A 16,404-nucleotide genomic window follows, 5' to 3' on the forward strand; every position below is an offset into this window, starting at 1 on the left:
TGTCGAATATGATAACCTGATTGTCACATGACTGGTGAGCATCAGAATCTTATTGGACAGCACTCTTATACAATGTCATCAGATTACCAACTAAACAAGAAAGCAACAAAAGGCATCTCCTGTTGTAAGATGCCTTTAAATCACTAAAAGGAAGTGTGTCATGCAATCCAGTTTCAGTTTCACTTTTGCTTTTAGGCAGACCACACACAGCTCAGCTGCCGGTGACTCTTTTATTTATTCATGGGATGTGAATGTCACTGGCTAGGCCAGCATTTATTGCCCATCCCTAATTGCCCTTGAGAAGGTGGTGGTGAGCTACCTTCTTGAACCGCTGCAGTCCATGCGGTGTAGGTACACCCACAGTGCTGTTAGGCAGGGAGTTCCAGGATTTTGAACCAGCGACAGTGAAGGAACGGCAATATATTTCCAAATCAGGATAGTGAGTGGCTTGGAGGGGATCTTCCAGGTGATGGTGTTCCCATCTATCTGCTGCTCTTGTCCTTCTAGATGGTAGTGGTTGTGGTTTTGGAAGATGTTGCCTAAGGAGCCTTGGTGAGTTTCTTCAAGCTTTATATCCATGTATATCTGTTCACTTGCGCCTAGACTTAATAAATGAACCCACAACGTGTTTACCTAATCCCTAGTGAGTGATCTGTGCCTTTGTATCATTATAACACAACATGACATGGTGTGCAGTAGTGGTTCCTTCTAAATAACATAGTTCTCAGCCTGGCAGCAAGATTTAATACAGGTACAACATGGTGAACAGTTTTATATCATGATACGTGGCATAAGATGCCCCTTGACATTTTGGTCCAACCGCAGCAAAGCCGTAGCATTAGAGAGTGTTGAAATCGCACCGTGGTAACTGCACAGAAAAGCTTTGAAGACACAGTGCCAGGATAGTGCTCAAATAAAGGGCTGGTAAGCAGAAGGACCGCTCGTGGTGAGATCGCCACATAGAGGCTGTAGGTTCTGTGAGTGAGACAGTGTGTCAAGAGGATCAGCACAGAGGACTAGCACTGGGTTAGCTCAGTCGGGAAAGGCAAGTGATCAGTGTGTGGGCTGGATTGATAGTGAGCAAGGGAGAGTCAAACAAGAAAAAAACAAATAAAAACTATCAAATCACAGAATCTTAACGGCACAGAAGGAGGCCATTCGGCCCATCATGTCTGCACCGGCTCTCCAAATGAGCATTATGACCTAGTGCCATTGCCCTGCCTTTTCTCCTTACCCTTGCACATTGTTTCTATTCAAATAATCATCACAGGAGAAGGAAGGTAAGAGGATATTGTCAAAATGTCCACAAAATTCCCCACTTTAAATTGGGATCTAGCTGAACTACTATCCAAATTCAAGATGTTTAAAAAGAGTACAGAGTCATGGTTTCTTGATTCAGGTATGTCTGAACCAGACAAGCAAGCCATAAAGATTCGCCTAGCAATTGGGAATGAAGGTCTACACAGGCTGAACATGTCAGGATTAACAGCAGAAGAGCTAAAGGATCCCTAAAAGATATGGACTACATTGGAAGACTGGTTCATTGTTCAGGTTCATTGGCTAGAGTTCATGTCATTTTGACAACAGCCTATGGAATACATAGACCACTTCATCAGCAGATGCAGAGAAAAGGGTACATGCTGTGATTTTTCTAGCGCAGAGCTAGCAGACAGGATTGTTGAGTTGGTGATCGCATCCACTCCCAGCCAAGATTTCCAGAAAGATCTGCTAGACAAGCCCAAAATGTGTAGCATCGAAGAGCTACTCAAGGATGGATGTAGATACGAAGTGATCCTTGCAGGTCAATGAATCTTCCAGGTCCTAAACACAGCCCCAATTGTTGATGCTCTTACTAGAACACTCCAGCCTGGAAAGACATGTGGAAGAAGTGGCCTTCTCCATGCACCAAGGAAATGCCCAGCTTTCCAGCAATTCTGCAAGGCATGTGTCAGAAAAGGCCATTGGCAGCAACAGTGCACTAGAGCAAAGGCTGATGGAGCTATAAGGAGCTGTGCACTATCATTATAAAAACACATCTCCTACTTGCCAGTTATTTATTTGCCATTGTTTGTTGCCTCCTGCTTATTGCCTGCTTGTTGGTAGCATTCCAAAGTATTCAGCGATACTTCGGGCAATCAGTAGCATTTAGCTAAGTGATTTATGCTTTTTGGATATGACACTTGAGCCAATCAGGTGCTGGTGAGGCATGCAATAAAATTAGTATGCAATGAATAGACATAACATTTCCAATTGTAACATATGATGTATATTGCGACTTGAGGAAAAACATATAAATTTATAGATTAAGTTGCCTTGTTATTATTGGTTGAGTATTGAGAGACATCTATTAATTATAAGACTATATCTCCTGGCACTGACTTGAAGTTGTCTTTGTACATACATGCATTTGTGCACACACACTCACTTTGTCTTGTGTCTGCCTACACATACACAGTTTCCCCCATCAGTTAAGTATATGATATTAGTGCCAAGGGAGGCTCAGGTTTACCTCAGTGTTTTCCTGAGGAAAGTAACTATTGAAATGATTGAGCTATAATCAGGTGCAAGATTAATTCCAATACCACAAATTGTATAGAATATGCCTTTAGGTAGCACGACATAGGTTTCTTACATATTAAGCATTGTAAGTACGTTGAGCATGGTATGGTGGAAGATATAGTAATGAGAAACAAACATAGTAAATGTAATGCGGATGAGGAAAGACGTATTGTAAATTAAGCATAGTAAATATTATATTAAGGTATGTGGACGATATCATTAATACAGGCGCTGTAACTGCGTATCGTGGAAAGTGCACTTTCTGCTGTTGCAACATCACCAAAAGCAGCCTGATTATAAAGCCTATAAAGAAGAGAACACTAAACATTTAGTTCAATAATAATCACATTTTCCTAGGATTCTGGGTGATACAGTTGGATATTTCAATTCTCTCTGCCCACTGGAAATGTAGGCGGTGGATTTACAGCTGCATTACCATTCCACCGCCATTTTTCCTGGGGCTAAACTTAACAGTTGGATGATTATTCACTTTCAAAATGCTACCTAAAGTGATCAATCATTACTTGCTACTGACAATTTGATGCATCAGTGTTCTATAATAACATGGTTTATATTTTTAAGAATTAAAGAAACGCTCTTCAGATTTTTAAATATCTCCAGTAATTTGTATTGCTTTTTCATTTCTGCTAAGATAACACATTGTCAGGAAAAAACATATTTTACTGCAGAAATCTTGCCTGTTATGATATGAACAGTTGTGATAGACTGTTCATATAAGTACAATGATTGTGATGGTGTTATGAATGACTGTTCCGTACTGAATAAAAAGGGCCTGATTGCAAAGGAATGTGAATGGCAGCTCTATATTCAAATACCTAATCACAAGATGTTCAATTTTTTCTGATTATCAGATCTCATGATAGACTCCATTCATTTCTACTATCGAACATTGGGTTGCCAAGCTGTTAGTAGCAACTAATGACTTAACATTTATAATAATTTGGAGGTTGACAATTATCCTATTGCCAATGTTACCTCAGGTACGATAATAAAATAATTAACCTCTGTTTAACCGGATGAAGGTCTTTGGCCCATCCCACCTCCCCCCACCCTTACTCTCCCATTGGAGCACCACCCTTCACTCCCAGACTCCAGTGCCAATACAGGGTTCTTCCATTGTGCAGCAACAGGCATGAATACATGTTCTGGTTATTTACAGGATCCTGTCCTGGGGATATGGGATGGTGTCACTGCCAGCTGAAAGCAGCAGGCAGGGTATCTGCCCTGTTGATGTTCCAGCAGGCTAACAGTGGCCCGGGGTTTCTCCCCTATCCTTTCCATTTCAAGGATCCAAGATGGTCGAAGTGGGCATCCTAGATTCATGTGTTGCAAATAATTCATAATAGTTTTATTGCTGTAAATTGTTTCAGTACAAATAAATTTTATTAATAGCTGTACAAAACTAATCTAGCAAGTGATATTTTCTGGTACTGAAAAAATAGTGGAAATCCTATGTAAACTTTACTTGGCACAGTCAGGATTAATCATTAAGCCCTAGCTGTTAGCCTAGCAAGACAGAAAACAAAATACAGAGATTTAAGATGTGGGCTGGATGTGCCTTTTACTGTCCTTACAAGGTTAGGAAGGACTGGTGCTCTGTGCCCCAACACCAGATGACCCTGGGCCATTTTCATGTGATCAGCGGTCATTAGATATTCATGGCAGGTGCTGGTGGGAGCCTGCCATCGGCCCTCAGGATAACCACAGAGGTACTGCAACAGGACTAGCACTGTAGCACTTAAAGAGATGAGAAGGCACTTAAAGGACCACAGGGCACTAAAGAGGCAAATCTTTGTAGGCCTCAGCCAAGGGCTACAGAAGTTGTGTCTGAGGCTGAATTGAAGGGAGAAGAGGCATCTACAAGACCCTCTTCCCCCATTCTCTCGGTTTTGTGGCATTCCTTTCAGTAATGCAAAGATCATTGGCAGGTTCCACCAGGCAATCCTTGGAGGTGTCAGCAAGAATGGCAAATGGGGCAGGAATCTAGGCTGCATCTTCTGCAAGTGCTTGCATGCAGTAAGCAAGAAACCCAGCGGGGTAAGGATATCAAGGGTAGGACGGGGAGGTGGCTGCAGGAATCCCTACCTGATTCTCCCCATTGTTTCAGAAACTAAAAGCCCAATTGATTTATCAAATAATTTTAATAGTGTTATTTTATTCAAGAAATATGTTCAGAGCCCAAAGGCTGAATTACAATGTAGCTTACTTCGAAAAATTCCTATACAATACAGTGTCTCAAATCTGGCATCCAAAAACCAGAGTTGTCCAAAAGCTGGACTTTTTAGAATGTGCCATGCATCGATTTTAATTGAGTAAAATAAATAAAAAGAATCTACCTGGACAATTCGGCTAGGGTCTGCATTGACACAGTGTGGTGTCTGGCTAGTTATTCCCTTCGCTGCTTGCGAGCCAGTCTATTCCCACACTCAGAGCGACCCTTGGCCCCATCCAACCTGGACTGACCTGAAGCACCGACAGCTCGAAACCAGCAAGACCTGAAATCCGGCATTGCTTTGGCCCCGAGGTTTTGAGACATTGTATTTGCTTAGACTAAGTAATCAGATTAAAAACATGCAAACAGGTAACAATGTGGCAGCAAAAATAGACAAACAAATTCAGCAAGATATTAAAAGAAGGGTAATGTTGAATTAAAATTATAAACTAATTCCTACATTATATGCACTAAAGTACATATAAATTTCATTATTTAGTTACTTCACTGAGGACCCAAACCATGTAAGGAATAGGGCAATATCAGTACCTTTCCATTCTGCATCTTGTAAGGTTGAATTTAGTTGAACTCCTGAGTTGCCTTGATTGCACTGAATGTGGTGAAAGTGACCAGTTCTGAAATTGGGGAGATTGCATAAGAGGTCTTCCAAATTTAGTACAAATATTAACTCTCCTTGTTTGTAAAATCTTGAGCTTTGTGACATGAAGGACACTGTTGTACGACTGGTACTGAGAGCCTAAGATCAATCTCAGGACACACTTCCATATTCTTTCGATCTGGGCGGTTTGCGTCTGTCTGAGACCAGCATGCCACACAGATGCAGCATATTCGGCCAAGGGAACGGATGTAGCCAATGTGGGTCAACAACAGGTCATGGACAGGGAGTCTCAAAGGGATTCTTTAGCAATCTGTCCACTTGGCCATTCCACTTCAAGTCAGCGTGAATGTATATACCCAGGATTTTCAAGGCTTTCACCTCTGTCAGAATGTAATTGCCTAACTTTATGTCCAGGGGCATGTGCTCATGTCTACCACAGTCTACTGGCATGACAATGCATTTAGCTGCATTGAGTTTAAGTGCACACTGTTTCCCCACACCATTCATTGAGGGTCTCAAGAGTTTCCTGAAGCTCACTGACTGCAGTCCATAGCCTATACTCCGTGACTGTCAGATAGACATCCACAGTATCCAACACTTAGTGTGGTCAGTGAGGAAGTCAGCAATCCATTGAAGAGGAATCTCACATTTGTTTAACTTCTATCAACTTCTTAACCACAACTGTATGATCAACCTTGTCAAAAGCCTTTGAAAAATCCGTTATAATAATGGTTAAGGTTGTTCCCAGCTTATCGGTGCTTTTACAAAGAAAGTTTGCAACATCAACCAGACAGCGGGTTGTCGATCTATCAGCCTGGCTAACAAACTGATGCCTGATAGTAACCACTTAGTTACCATCGGCTCCACAATCTTAGAGAAGTGGTCTGTCAAGGCAATGGGCGTAGATCGTCCATTGTTGCTGGCTGTTGCTTTGGCACTGGAACAAGTTGCTTGCTTCCATTGACATGGAACTCTTCCCCTAGCAAAGGAAGTATTCAAGACATTGCATAACAGAACATAACTCATAGGCTAAGAGTCAGTTAAGCTTGGATGGAACTGTACCTGGATCAGCTGACTTTTCAGGTTTGACTCTCAAGAGCCATCAGAAGGCTTTCCATGGTTGGATCCCAGGGGGGTTTTCTTACCAGTAGAAATGTCGGTAATTGGGAAAAGTTCAGAGATATCATGTCACCAGCAACATCTGCAAAATACCTATTAATGACATGGCGATGGAGAGCGGCTGGGACTGATCTCCATCAGGAACAGCAATTATCTGAGAGTGCGAGGGAGATGGCATCATTAGTTTAATGGCTGGGATTTTCCGGCTCCGTCACAGGCGGGTGGTGCCCCAGCCAGAAGTCCATTGACTTGTGGTGGGACTGTGAGATCCCAGCAGTGGGCGGGTGCGGTAAATCCTGCCCAATGTGTTGATACCACGCTAATGTATTATCCTCCTTCAAGTGCATTCGCTGATCATGATAGAAGTGTGCTTTTGCTTTTGCAATGGCAGGTTGGACCTTGTTATGGTACTCCTTCCCCTCCTGGAAACCCCCACTGTGGAAAAGCCTTTGATGTTTGTGGATTAGGGATGATCCAAACTTTGTCACTTTGGTGAATTCGAACACTCCTACAAGAAAAGTATAAATTCATTGCCGACAGCCAGGGGTACTGAAATGCATCAGAATTAGGGGGAGGCGGTGGTGTACTGGTAATGTCATTGGATTAGTAACCCAGAGACCCAGGCTAATGCCAGGACAATAAGCTCTGGGGACATGGGTTCAAATCCCACCACAGCAGCTGGTGGAATTTAAATTCAATTAATATAAAACTAATCTCAGTAATGGTGACCATGAAACTATCATTGTTTGTTATAACAACCCGTCTGGTTCACTAATGCCCTTTAGGGAAGGAAATCTGCCATTCTTACCTGGTGTGGCCTACATATGATTCCAACCCACACCAGCAGTGTGGTTGACCCTAAACTTCTCTCTGAAATGGCCTAGCAAACCACTGAGTTCAAAGGGAAATTAGGGATGGGCAACAAATGCTGTCCTTGCCAGCGACACCCTTATCCCATGAAAGAATAAATAAAAACATGTAGTAAAACATACAAATTAGGAGCAGGAGCAGGAGTAGGCCACTCAGCCATTCGAGCCTGCTCCATTATTCAATAATCTCATGGCTGATCTGAATGTAACCTCAACCCCACATTGCTGCCCCCCCCCGCCACCCCGATAACCTGTCACCCCCTTGTTAATCCAAGAATCTATCTAGCTCTGCCTTAAAAATATTCAAAGACTCTGCTTCCACCGCCTTTTGAGGAAGAGAGTCCCAAAGACTCACAACCCACTGAGAGAAAAAATTTCTCTTCGTCTCTGTCTTAAATGAGCGACCCCTTATTTTTAAACAGTGACCCCCTAGTTCTAGATTCTCTCACAAGAGGAAACATCCTCTCCACATCCACCCTGTCAAGACCCCTCAGGATCTTAAAGGTTTCGATTAAGTTGCCTTTTACTGTTCAAAACTCCAGTGCATACAAGCCTAACCTGTCCAGCCTTTCCTCATAAGACAACCCGCCCATTCCTGCTATTAGTCTAGTAAACCTTCTCTGAACTGCCTCTAATGCATTTATACCTTTCTTTAAATAAGGAGACCAGTACTGTACACGATACTCCAGACATGGTCTCACCAATGCCCTGTACAACTGAAGCATAACCTCCCTACTTTTGTTATCAATTCCCCTCACAATAAATTATAACATTGTATTAGCTTTCCTAATTACCTGCTGTACCTGCGTATGAATCATTTGTGATTCATGCACTAGAACACCCAGATCCCTCTGAATCTCAGAGCTGTGCAATCTCTCACCATTTAGATAATAAGCTCCTTTTTTATTCTTCCTGCCAAAATGAACAAGAAGTGGTAGAAGAATCAAATACTTCGGACCAAGAGTGGGAAGATAACCAGCAGCTGAAAGCTGGGGAATCAGAGACCTGAATGGCCTCACGATGCACCTGATTGATACACTGGGATGATGTAGGGTTGGCAGTCAGGGAGACCAGAAGAGGGTCTTATGGTCACCATTATCAAGAAGGCACATGATCTCACTTTCTTTGTAGTGGGAGCACAAGTTGGCTCTGATCCAAAACTGCTTCTCGTAGGTTTATCTACTGTCTGTTGAAGGACAGTATCACTACAAATCAGGTCAGTGTTCATTTGATTGAAACTTGCTAAGATGACAATTCCTTCTTTCTGGTGTCAGATTGAATTTTGTCGACTGTCTTGATTAGGTGCTCGATGAATCCAGGTTCCTTACTGCAATTAGGAAGTGAGTACACAGCAGCAGCATAGATTCCTGAGACATTCCTGGCCAAACAAGTGGGGTGCAGGTGGACCCTCACTACCTTAAAATCTACTAGGACTGTAATGTTGTTGGGTGAGGTTGGATTGAGTTCCTGTTTTGCATATACCAGCACACTGCCACCCTTTTGAGCTGAGCGGCACAATGAACAAAAATCAACAGATAACCATAGATACATTTTTATGACAACCAAGAACATTACAAAAACATCTGCTTCTTTGATAACCCTGAAGGCACAGAAGAAAAATAGGCCTATCCCTTTCATCCGAGAATCTCTGAAATCTCTCCTTAAGATCGTGCAACTGATTTGTGTGAACCCTGAAGAAAGCTCACAGGATGTTTATCCCCATGCCCACTGATCCAAAACACTCTACAATTATAAAACAAAATAAGTTAGTCTGCTGTGCAAGAGCCAAAAAGCAGCTGCACATCAATGACTTCTAGATTTCAGCTTTCTATTGAGATCTTCCTGAGCTACCAGAGAGGATCTTCAATGGTATTAAAAAGGAAAAACTTTGAATGTAGGTTGATTTAGTCCTCCTGCTAAAAATCAACTTCCCTCAATGCCTCCAAAGTTGTTGCATGTTGCCTGAAAGCCAAGAATATAAAACCCACAATACTCAGGGAACACTTTTGATACTTTACCTCAAACTGTCAACAACAAATCTGAAGATGGAGGCCTGGAGAGAAACAGGAGATGCCTATTCAAGGCATAAGGAGAAACTCAACACAAACAAGTCAGATATGCCATGATTCCCTTCTGCCCACTACAATCTAAAAGACTCAATAAGACTTAAGGGACTGCCCTATCAAAAAGAATGACTTGCATTTATATAGTGCCTTTCATAATCTTAAGATGTCCCAAAGCATTTTACATTCAAGAGCCCCACTATCCTTTAATAACCATCACCATATCTCAGCCAAGGATAATCTCCTCAGATGCTTGGTAAATGTAGGTCAGAACTGTATCCTCATCTCTGAAATGCCAAGTGCCTGCAATCTTTGAATAACCTGACCATTGTCGCCAGACGTGAAAGGTTCAGATACAACTACAGATCTCAGCTAACCATTTGAAGAACTTCATCTGTGCACTTGCTGAGTTTACTCTGGTAAATCAGTAACATGTTGATTAGAGAGAAATATCAAGCTAACGTGAAAGAAAGCGTTGACTTCCCAAGAGAGTCCCAAACAAAGATGGACACTTTGTCATTTATTTAGCGTGCACATTGTCACAGAGCCAAGCAATAGCTTGTCAGTGACTAGATGGGGTTCTTTAAGCTCGCCTTCAAATTTAGTCAGCGGACTTGCCACAACAATGCGTGTCATTGTTTGGACTGCACCACACCCACATCCTGGATGGTCTTGGAAACTTTTCTGATGTTGGATGGCTGCACAGAGGGCCTGACCAGTCTGAAAACAGTTTAAAAGGGCCCTGTGTTGCTGTGGTAGATCAAAGCTGGATGGACGAGCGGTGGGGTCTATGATGAGAAAATGGTTTCTGGTGGATGTTTTCTCCTCCCAGTCTTCCTGCCATAATTTCTCAGCTGTTATTACTCGGTGTGGTGGATTTAAGCATATGGGTGGCGCGAGGGGAGGCGTACTGCTGGTGGATTGAGGAGGTCATTGAGTAAAGGCAGGCTTGTGTTGGAGTAGACATTCTCCAATAGCTTGCCTGCTGTAATTACCCTCCTAATGTCAGGGTTTGGTGGACTGGGAACCAGGGGAGTTGAGTTGCTTGAAGAGTACCTGTGATGATGTGCATTGTTGAGTTGAGTAGCACATTGGTACGCATGGTGTGGGCAAATTAGAACCATACTGGGGCACAGTATTCTGCAGTTGAGTACATGATGGCAAGAACAGAGGTCCTTAAGGTCTTGGCCGGTGATTCCAATGAGGTACTGGCTAGTTTACTGAGGTGCTTGTTGTGGGTTTAATTTTTTCTGCAGTCTTGATGAGGGTCTGTGTATGAGGGCTCTGTCAAAGATGATGCCTAGATTAGCAGGGTGGAGATCATGCTACAATCCAGCAGCATGCTCCAGGTGCCTGGAACCTGACTGCACAATAAGCCAGACTAACTCTCAAAATGACTGACATCAAACTAATGTCTCTCCACAAATAAAGGGGAAAATGTATGATTTATCGTAAGAAGGAACAGATAGGTGTTGCCTTTATTCAACAACAACTGGGAGCACAGAAATGTAATCTAAAAAGGGCAAGATTGGCTCATGTGGGAGGTTAAAATGTTTAAACTCTGAACCCTAACCTTACCACTCCTTCAACCTGTCCACCTCCAGTTTTGGGTGGGGGTCAAGTGAAACACCACTCCCAGGAAGTAGGTTGTCCATTTAAATATTATTATAATACCACATGCCTCATATTGACCCACCATTTCAAATTTAACTCTGGCCAGCCAGGTTTCCTAGTTTTGGGAAACCATTGGCTAAAGGAAGACCGGCCTGTTGGATCCTGGAAGTAAGCAAAAGCCTTCCCATTTAACTGCTGTTACCAGTATATCAGCCTTGCCAATCACCTTGACCTCCACCTCCCCCACCACCCCACCCCCAACCCACCATCACCACCCTTCCATCCTACAAGGCCTCTCCCTCCCCACCTTGAGACCTCCAAACTCCCACATGAGGCCTCTGATACCCCTGTGCCTCTGATCTCCCAACCTCTAGCTCAACACTCTGCCCCTGATCCCTCAAGCTTCCGATTTCTAATGCCCACCTTGCACCCGCTCCCCTCATCGGAACTTAAAACTATCTTGTCCTGCAGCAGCTTCTCCAATGTTTCCTGCTCAACTGGAAGCCAAGCCTGGCAATCTTGCTGATTCTAATATGAGGAACAAGCCAGCGATATCACATGCACACTGTGGAGTTAGAACTCTACAGTATGCAGGGAAAACCTGACTTCTGGGTTTCCTGTGTCCTACTGTCCCCTCCCCCCTCAATCCCAAAGCGCCCAGCTTCAAGAGGGTCAGAAAGTTAGAACTCCCTGGTGTTCATACTGAAGTAGAGTTTCCTACAGAAAGGCAGTCACACCATGCTGATCAAGATTAATGATGAGGTTGGTTACATTGTTGAATAACTATTCTCACACATGCACGTGAATACTCTCAAATTTTCCACAATGATAGTGGTAGGTGACTCAAACTCTGCTCTACTCATCAGGCTTCACATTTACTCATTACACCCCGAATAGATAATCCCTGACCAATGCAGTGACCTACACTCCACAGATACAGTTGTGCCATCCATAGGACTGGAAAGAAATTCATCTTTTACTCCAATCGACATTGGATTGCTTCTTCCTGAAACACCCACACTTGATACTTTGGCAAAGAAGCAACATTGATACCATTGGTATGAGAGAGTCTAATCATTTCCCTTGACATTTAACAGCATTAACATAATTGAGTCACCCACTATCAACATCAAGGGGTCACATTGACCAGAAGCTGAACTGGACCAGCCATATTAATTCTGTGGCTACAAAAGCAGCTCAGAGGCTGGAAATTCTACAGTGAGTAACTCACCTCCTGACTCCCCAAAGCCTGTCAGGGACAAGGCACAAATCAAGAGTGTGATGGAATACACTTCACTTGCCTGGTTGAGTACAGCTCCAAGAACACTCAAGAAGCTCAACACCATTCAGGACAAAGTAATCCACTTGATCGGCACCCTATCTACCATTTAAACATTCACTCTCTCCACCATGGGCTCACCAAGGCAACAGTGTGTACAATCTACAAGATGCACTTCAGCAACTGGCCAATGTTTCTTCGACAGCACCTTCCAAATTTGTGACCTTTACCATCTAGAAGGGCAAGGGAGGCAGATGTATGGGAACAACACCACCTGCAAGTTCCCCTCCAAGTCACATATCATCCTGACTTTTTTTTATTCATTCATGGGATGTGGGCTTTGCTGACTAGGCCAGCATTTATTGCCCATCCCAAATTGCCCTTGAGAACTTGGTGGTGAGCTGCCTATTTGAACCTTTGCAGTCCATGCTGTGTAGGTACACCCTGAGCGCTGTTAGGGAGGGAGTTCTAGGATTTTGACCCAGTGATAATGAAGGAATGGTGATATATTTCCAAGTCAGGATGGCGTGTGGCTTGGAGGGGAACTTCCAGGTGGTGGTGTTCCCACATGTCTGCTGCTTTTGTCGTTGTAGATGGTAGTGGTCGTGCGTTTGGAAAGTGCTGTCTAAGGAACCTTGGTAAGTTCCTGCAGTGCATCTTGTGGATGGTACACACTGCTGCTACTGTACGTCAGTGGTGGAGGGAGTGAACATTTGTGGATGGGTTGCCAATCAAGTGGGCTGCATTGTCCTGGATGGTGTCAAACTTCTTGAGTGTTGTCAGAGCTGCACTCATCCTTGGAACTTGGAATTATATTGCTGTTCCTGAGTCAAAATCCTGGAACTCTCTATCTAGCAGCACTCTAAGTGTGGCTCATGAAGGCAGCTCACTTCCACCTTAGGAAGGGCAATTAGGGATGGGTATTAAATGCTGACATTGTCAGTGATGCCCACAAACAATTTTTATCACCATTTCTGATCATAAACTTGACACTCTTCAGCTCCCACATGACTATTCCTGGCATGTTAACATGTCCCTCCATCACCCATCTGATGATATTTCACTAATACCTTCCTGGCTTTTTCAAGTTGGGAGGCAGTTGTCTTTGGAGGAACGTGACAGACAGTCCTTTCATATTTAATGATTCTCCAAGCTTCAAATAACTCTCATAAAACTAAACAAAATTATTGTATTCATGATCAGATTATCTTTAGAATATGTGATGATGATCTGGAGATTCCCAGTAACTCGACTATTTTTCATTGTGTAGGATTTTTTTGGAACAACAGTTACTTTTAGTTTTTAGATTTTGTATGGATGACAATGATTATTTATTCCTGATTAGAGATTGTAATATTATCAGCAGTCTGCAGAAAAGGGACGCATAATGACTTGCAATTTAGCCAAAACCAATAGACGCAAAAAAGCCAAATGAGATCTGTAATTCGAGATTTTGGGTTGTGCCACAAGTAGAATTGATGCCACCATTCACCAACCGTCATCACCTCCGGACCCAATGACCCTCTTCCTGATCACTTTCTTTCCTCACTTTCCTGAGGGCAGCAACGATGGAAGCAGTGGATCAATCTTCAGTCATGCCCCACTGTCTCGATCAAAATGAGGTCCAAGCCTTAATATCATCGCTGCCTCAGGCTCCTGTGTTCAGGTATGAGGTTGGTCCCAATCCCAACCTTGGGCATGCCTGAATGCCTGAGCCTATGATTTTTTTTTTATTCATTGATGGGATGTGGGCGTCACTGGCTAGGCCAACATTTATTGCCCATCTCTAATCGCCCTTGAGAAAGTGGCGGTGAGCTGCGTTCTTGAGCCGCTGCCGTCCATCTGGTGTAGGGAAATCCACAGTGCTTTTAGAGAGAGAGTTCCAGGGCTTTGACCAAGCAACAGTGAAGAAATGGCGATGCATTTCCAAGTCAGACGCTGCCAGAGCTAGGGCAGGAGGAACGTGAGCACAGAAATTCGTGTATGCACGAGGGTGCGTGGAGTGAAAGCTCCCTGAGGCACAGAGCTGCCTCAGAGCTGAAGATTTTTAAAATAAAAAATAAAGAATTTAAAAATGTTAAAAACATGTACCCTCATGTGACTCTGTCAATGAGCAGGGACATGTTAGAAATTAGTTTGAAAAATGTTAATTATTTTTTAAGATCGCAGATTGAAAGCTCATCTTGCCCGTGGACGAGGTTTCGCAAAAAATTCAAAGGCCGCCTGGCGGATTCACAGTGAAAAAATTGTAATGACTTTAATAGCCTTAATAGACCACTTAACTGCCAACTCCCACGCGCGCCCGCCGACCGAAATATTGGTCGAGTGCGCGATGACGTCAGGACCCTTGCCCATCATTTTACGCTCGTTCGGGTTGGGCGCGCGCCTGCCCGATGAGCAAAGTATTCTGGCTATGTGTCTGCTCCCCATGTCCTTCTGGATGGTAGTGGTGGTGGGCTTGGAAGGTGCTGCCTGAGTTGAGTTATAGAAATTGTGTCTTCTATAGTTGTCACTTTCCTGTTATAGCATATTATGTAATTTGAACGACCTATTATTTTCACTTCCAGAAAATTATTTGCTGTAGTCTTGTATTAGTACAGTTTATTTGCACATATCTTTAGAAAATAGCTGCTTTTATGTCCATACATGTGTGACTACTTCCCAATAAACTCATATCATATCTTTGCATTCTTCTTCAGGTCACACAACCTTTTTTGGACTTCCAACTAGAAGCTCCAAGCACCTCTGATAAAATTTGCTCTATCAGCGACATAATGCCACATTGACACTTTCTTTTCAGGTTTAGGAATTTTTTTCCTAACAAAAGAAATGCCTGCGATGCTCAATCACAGAGCTTGCGAGCACTTGGAGGGACTTGTCACACAATAGGATTTTCTCACTTGACATTCAGCCACTTTCAACAAAAAATTGCTCCTTTCACAGCTGGATTCATGAGCTTTTTGATATTTGCATTGGTTATGTGATTCATTAGATGCTTGAAAAGCATTAAACGCTCATTATTGTAACTGTGTCATGATCGGGTGCTAATGTTTAATTGGCGCTAATGAAGCTGCATTCACAGAAATTGCACTTTTCAAAACTGAGATTTCATTAGCAGTTTAGTAACTCAAAACATAGAAAATAGAAAATTAGTGGCACAGGAGGAGGCCGTTCTGCCCATTGTGGCTGTGCCAGCCAAAAAGAACTATTAAACTTAATCCCACTTTGCGGTTTATGGTCGTAGCGCTGTTGGTAACAGCACTTCAAGCGCACGTTAATTTTTTTTAATGCAGTGAGATGTTGAATTTAGACAGTTCTTGTTAAATGGAATAGTGAGCTTCAGATTCCAGAAAGGTAAAGGGTCAAAGTTGCCAGTAAGTCACTTGTCAGTGCAAACATAATCAAGTCCAAATTATTAAACTCTGTATAAATGCAAATTCTTCCTGTCTTTCTTTATTTCTCAAAATGGCTACAAAAGACTGCAAAGACTATTGCAGAGATTACCTTAATCCTTTAATTATGATTTAGCTGGAAATTAATCTGTTGTGAAATAGTTTGTATCGTGTAAACTGTATCAAGGTGAAATAAAACAGCTGATAACTTGTCATGGGATTACATTAATGTTTTCTAAGAGACAAGTATGATTTTCAAATTACAATAAACTTTGTGTTATCTGGCACTTTACCAACCAGATTTCTTTACTAACCAGAATTTTTGATGTTCCTGTGAAACGAATTGTCACTTTACCAACTGCAAGCAATTAGGAAGTTATTCAGAACCCCCACTTGAATACTGCATTATTTAATACTTTAATTTATGTTTTAATGTACTGCTGAAAATTAGAAGTAAAACAAACACTGTTCTTTACTTCCTGAGTACTTGCGTATTAGTTCATGCTACAAGTATTACATTGTATTCCATTGGTAAATGAAACTTACCAGCATTAACCAGCATTTTTGATTAACCGGCACCGACCATCCCCCGTGTGCTGGAAAATAAAGATTTTACTGCAGTTCTGCCTTAGAAGTGATTTTCAAAGTCTTGTTGGT

At 42.6% G+C, this 16,404-nt stretch overlaps 1 protein-coding gene across 2 annotated transcripts in view; it reads left to right on the forward strand.

Annotated features, from left to right (window-relative positions):
* Window positions 1-16,404, forward strand: part of adgra1b (adhesion G protein-coupled receptor A1b) — a 537,318-nt gene that overhangs the window by 453,769 nt on the left and 67,145 nt on the right. Inside the window, exon 1 of one of the 2 annotated variants that reach the window (XM_078564921.1) lies at window positions 3,534-3,560. The exons of the other annotated variant lie outside the window; for it this stretch is intronic. Coding sequence (XP_078421047.1) covers window positions 3,549-3,560 — 12 coding nt within the window. The 5' untranslated portion in view covers window positions 3,534-3,548. Of the gene's footprint in view, window positions 1-3,533; window positions 3,561-16,404 lie in introns of those variants that run through there. 2 annotated transcript variants of the gene reach the window in all.

The sequence above is a fragment of the Cetorhinus maximus genome, chromosome 20 (assembly GCF_964194155.1).
Source record: "Cetorhinus maximus chromosome 20, sCetMax3.hap1.1, whole genome shotgun sequence".
Lineage (NCBI taxonomy): Eukaryota > Metazoa > Chordata > Chondrichthyes > Lamniformes > Cetorhinidae > Cetorhinus > Cetorhinus maximus.